This window comes from Limulus polyphemus, unplaced genomic scaffold, assembly GCF_000517525.1.
Source record: "Limulus polyphemus unplaced genomic scaffold, Limulus_polyphemus-2.1.2 Scaffold1181, whole genome shotgun sequence".
NCBI classification, from domain to species: Eukaryota; Metazoa; Arthropoda; class Merostomata; order Xiphosura; family Limulidae; genus Limulus; species Limulus polyphemus.
Window position 1 is genome coordinate 231,831 of NW_013666791.1, and position 5,033 is coordinate 236,863.

The 5,033-nt window shown below is 34.3% G+C and overlaps 1 protein-coding gene across 1 annotated transcript in view; it reads right to left on the reverse strand.

Moving 5' to 3' along the window:
• Nucleotides 1-242: 242 nt before the first annotated feature.
• LOC106462488 (CD151 antigen-like) overlaps nucleotides 243-5,033 on the reverse strand; it is a 15,649-nt gene continuing 10,858 nt past the window's right edge. The window contains exons 4-7 of the mRNA XM_013922414.1: nucleotides 3,841-3,936; nucleotides 2,469-2,645; nucleotides 1,638-1,721; nucleotides 243-293 (exon numbers count right to left, since the gene is read on the reverse strand). Of these exons, the coding sequence (XP_013777868.1) occupies nucleotides 243-293; nucleotides 1,638-1,721; nucleotides 2,469-2,645; nucleotides 3,841-3,936 (408 nt within the window). The remainder of the gene's footprint in view (nucleotides 294-1,637; nucleotides 1,722-2,468; nucleotides 2,646-3,840; nucleotides 3,937-5,033) is intronic.

Sequence of the window (5,033 nt, forward strand, 5' to 3'; positions counted from 1 at the left end):
TGCATATTTGAAATAAAACAGTCTATGAAATTTACACAGTTTACCACTGAAGCAATAGTTATAACTTGGTCTGAGATTTTAGCAGATTAAATAGAGGCACTTTTCTTTTTCTTTTTTTTTTTGCAATTCCCGATCTGGCTAAGGGATGGTTTCTTTGAATCCAAAATTAAAACAAATCAATTTAACTTTGTGGCTAAATACCCGGATGTTGCTGTTGTTGGTTGAATTAAATGCTAAAACGTTTATCTTCCTATCATCAAGAAGAGAGCACAAGCGAAAGACATGCCCACAATCTGAAAAGTAACAAAAAAAGGGAATAATTTATTACAGAAACAACTTATCAGCAAGTGAGTAAGTTCAATGTTTTTAAGTTACTGATTAACAGCAAATATTTATCTACATTGTTATTAAATATCGAATAATGATAATACATTTTTTATTATTATTATTCCTTCAACTTATTTAAAAAATTAATGTTTCGGATATACGTTAGAAGTACATTGAAATTTTTCTAAACATTGCGAGTAGCTACTGACGTATTATATTTTGCTCAATAGCTTCCAATAATTTAGGAAAATAAGAGATGCCATCTTGCTCTTTTAAAAGGGTCGATTTGATTTTACTTTCGCCAAAGCTAAACGAGGGCTATCTGCGCTAGCCGTCCCTAGTTTAGCAGTGAAAGATTAGAGGGAAGGCAGCTAGCCATCACCACCCACCGCCATCTCTTGGGCTACTATTTTATCAACGAATAGTGGGATTGACTGTCACATTATAACGCCCCCACGGCTGAAAGTGGGGCGATCATGTTTGGTGGGACGTGGATTCGAGCCCGCGACCCTCAGATTGCGAGTTGAGCGCCCCCTAACCACCTGGTCACGTATTTGGAATACTAGAAAAATACGTTGTAATTTATAAAACATCAATCTCGATAAACAATTGCAACTCCGGATAGTTTAATCACTTTGAATATTATTCCGAAGACGTAAAGTCCACCAATGGGATGTTCTGAAGAGGATAAAATACATAAAAATGTACCATTCGTGAAAAACTCCATAAAATACTAAAAGTGATGTAACAGTAGTATATTTTAAGAATTTTTGAATATCAATAGTAATCCAAACTTCCTGGTACTAATTAGGGAACAATGCTTCTAGCAGCCTAAAGTTATATCGATATTAGAATGCCACGAATGATCCTCCAAATGGCCTTATTACGAACGGGCGTCGGAAAGAGAATTTGAAGAGTGATATTTGTAAACACACTTTTCAATTTAATTTCTTTATTACCAAGCACAAACCCACACTATCCCACTGTTGGTATCGAAACCAGATTTTGAGCACTTTAAGACCTCGGACTTACACCCGAGCCACAGGGTAGCCAACATTACATCCGAGCAGCATAAGTAGTATTTCAACTTATTTTGAAAAACTAGGGATGATTTCCACGAGCTTTTTAGAAGCATATTGACATAAAAAAATTCATGTATATTTCTAAACCTTGCAAAACACACTATTCAGAGATACTAATAATATCACCGCGTGAGTATTTTGAATATTAAAAAGAATAATAAATGTATATATATTTAACAACATACAAACAATTTTTTTGGTTGTACAATTTCGAACGGAAGTACTTACCAAAATACAGGCAATTCCTACTCCTATCCCACCAACAATAATAGCATGTCTTTTAACAAATTCCTTTAGTTCGTCGTAACATCCCTATATCAAAAAACGAACAATTAATTATATATAGCTTGGAGTATGTTCTCAATACATAAAAAATACTGTTTGTTTATTTATTTGTTATGGATTCCGTGCAAAGCTACACCAGGGCTATCTGTGTTAGCCGTCCCTAATTTAGCAGTGAAAGACTAGAGGGAAGGCAGCTAGTCATCACCACCCACCGCCAACTCTTGGGCTTCTCTTTTACTAACGAATAGTGGGATTGACCTTCACATTATAACGACCCCATGGCTGAAAGGGCGAGCATGTTTGGTGGGACGGGGATTCGAACCCGCGATCCGCAGATTGCGAGTCGAGCGCCTTAACCACCTGGCCATGCCGGGCCACATAAGATACGTAAAATATCGGGGGAGAGGGGGGGGGGGTGAAACAAACTCAACTGATGTCCAAATTTTTGTTATCTAACAATTATGTTGAAAGCTTACTCAATGAATATTAAACGTGGATATTAATATCAGAATGCATTTTGTCGGTAAGCTTACTTGTCCCCCCCCCTCCCCGGAAAGTGAGAAACATAATTCTTTCTTTATTCATTCAGCACATGTCTATGAATTTATTACTATTATTATTATTATTAAATTCACAATTTCATACTACTTTGCCACTCCCTGGAAAAAATGTCTGCAGACCCCCATGTTTACACGATCGTAGTTGTTATGTTACGGAAATTTAGGTTTTTAGCTTTATTTAAATAAGTTCTACAATTAGTTAGATTAATCTTACTTTCATCCACGCGGTTTCCTTGGTTGGGATCTTTTGACACAGGGGTATCACCGTTTCTGACTTACAACAGCTAGAAGGAACTTGTGGACCCGTAACCTTGAAGTTGGGGTTCACGTCCACCCAAATTCTGTACGGCTGTCGCGAACTTCCTTCTTGTTTCATTCCACAGCATTCGAACTTGAAAATAAAAATTAGATTAAATAAATGGATTTTTATTCATTTTTACCTGAACGCAAAATAATTTTTATCGATATGCTTTATTATATAATTTATATAATTTACTTCATTATTCATAGAAACTAGTTATAATCAAAGTTTTACTGCACATTTTACCCTGAAACTACTAGAAATCCACAATCAGCATTAATATGTTCAGTATAATTAATTTTATTACCTAAAACTATGAAGTACAGTTTTCCGAAAATTATTAGAACAACCAAAACTTGTATCTTCTAGAAAGAAAATTCCAGATTACGGCCGAATATATCGCACAGAGCGAAGATTTACTGGAATATTGAAATAATACATTCTAATTATTTGAAATAAAATCCTGAGAAGAGTATATTAAATTAGTAATATTAATCATTAAGTAAGGTTTAGTAGTGTGTTGTCTGTCAGTCAGACAGTACAAACTAAAATTACATCACATAACGGACGCTTAATGTTGCAGGCTGTACTGTCGCGACGTCTGTAAAAAACTTGCGAATACTATAATTTGTTTGTTTGTTTTGAATTTTGCGCAAAGCTACACGAGATCTATCTGCGCTAGCCGTCCCTAATTTAGCAGTGAAAGATTAGAGGGAATGCAGTTAGTCATCACCACCCACCGCCAACTCTTCGGCTACTCTTTGACCAACGAATGGTGGGATTGATCGTCACTGCTGAAAGGGCGAGCATGTTTGGTGTGATGGGGATTCGAACTTGCAACTCTCAGATTGCGAGTCGAGCCCCCTAGCCATGCCGGGCCTCGAATGCTATAAATCACGAGAGGAATTATTCACTCTGTTGGCTACAACACAGAATGATGTATGAACTTAAATGCAAGAAATAAAATGATTTGTTACTCGTCGTGATGGGCGGTATGAAGGCTTTGGCTCTGAGTGAAACCTAGAGTTCAACACAATTAACCTTTTTAAAAGTCCATGAAATGATTTGAACTGATAGATTAACTTAAACTTTTTCCGTCACTGGGGACGGGTACTTTTGCTTGTAGGAATTGTGAAACTGTGAAAACAGTTACTAAGACTTACAGAAAAGAAAAAAACATATCAGTAAAACTATTTCCTGAAGAGTGACCTTTGAAGTCATGAAACCGGTGCAAAAAATTAATAAATTAAAAGGAAAAAACAATGTTATTCCAGTGTTCTCTTACTTTTTTGTGCACCAAGTCCCAGGCTTCCGTTATCGGTGTATTATTCATGTACTGTCTCACTGTAGTTAACATCTCCCTGTGCATATGGTCATCCACCTGAAAATAATGTAAAATCCGAGTTGTTTTGTACTCTGAACATTCTAATTTTCATGAAATTCTACAAAGGAGGTCTATTTATATATAGTTTTTTAAATAATATTCAATCTTACCTACAATGCTTAAAAAAAGCTGAATATCTAATTAAGTACGCTTCTCTCAGGATCTGTTAAATGAAGTAGTTTGACTACAAGTTATCGACATTTGAAATTATAGAATTAGACGTTCAGGTCAACTACTCCACTTTATATATATTCAAAATCACACTCTTTTTATAAGCTATTTTTAAAACATTCTTATTTTTAAAGATATTACGAACAATGTGTCATACCACCGAGTCACAGGGGCAATATATAAACTGAAGGCTAAAAAAAATATGATATTGTTTCCTTGGTGTCCTAAATATACACTACTTTAACGCCCGAATAGAAGGTTTTATAACAGACTCAATGTTCTATATAATTGTGTATTAGTGCACAAAAATGATATTCATTGGAGCGGAACACTATTTCTTGTGGCTTGTGCAACAATAAAACTAACCACCTAGTGGTGAAAATTATTATTGAAATCATTCAAGCAAAGTGTTTCGTTACACTATTTCTTCGTTTTTAGATTTTGTTTCCTATATATACACACACAAAAATTACAGTAAAAACATTTTGTAACACACCAGTATTTTTATATTCTGTATTTTAAACGAACTAGCTCATTTACACTAGTTTTACACATGAAATATCACTTTTATGAAAGTACTCCTATTCAGAGAATTAAACTGATGTCATATACTTAAACTACGTATAAAAAAAATGAAAGAAAATAAAGTAAAATAGCAGAAATAGTAATAAAATAGAAACTTATTTTTATGATCAATTTAGATTATATAAAATCCAACTCACACATCAAATTTGTAAGTAGATATTTAAAAGGGTGATCATTCATTAATTAATAAAACAAATTCCCGAATTAATATACACCTGGAAAAAAGTTAAGCACCCCCAAATATTTTTCAGGATTGCTTATTGAAAATAAGGTTTAATTTTCATGATGTTGAGCAATGTTCATAATTTCAAACATAATTAAAAGGGTGTGAGCGTTCA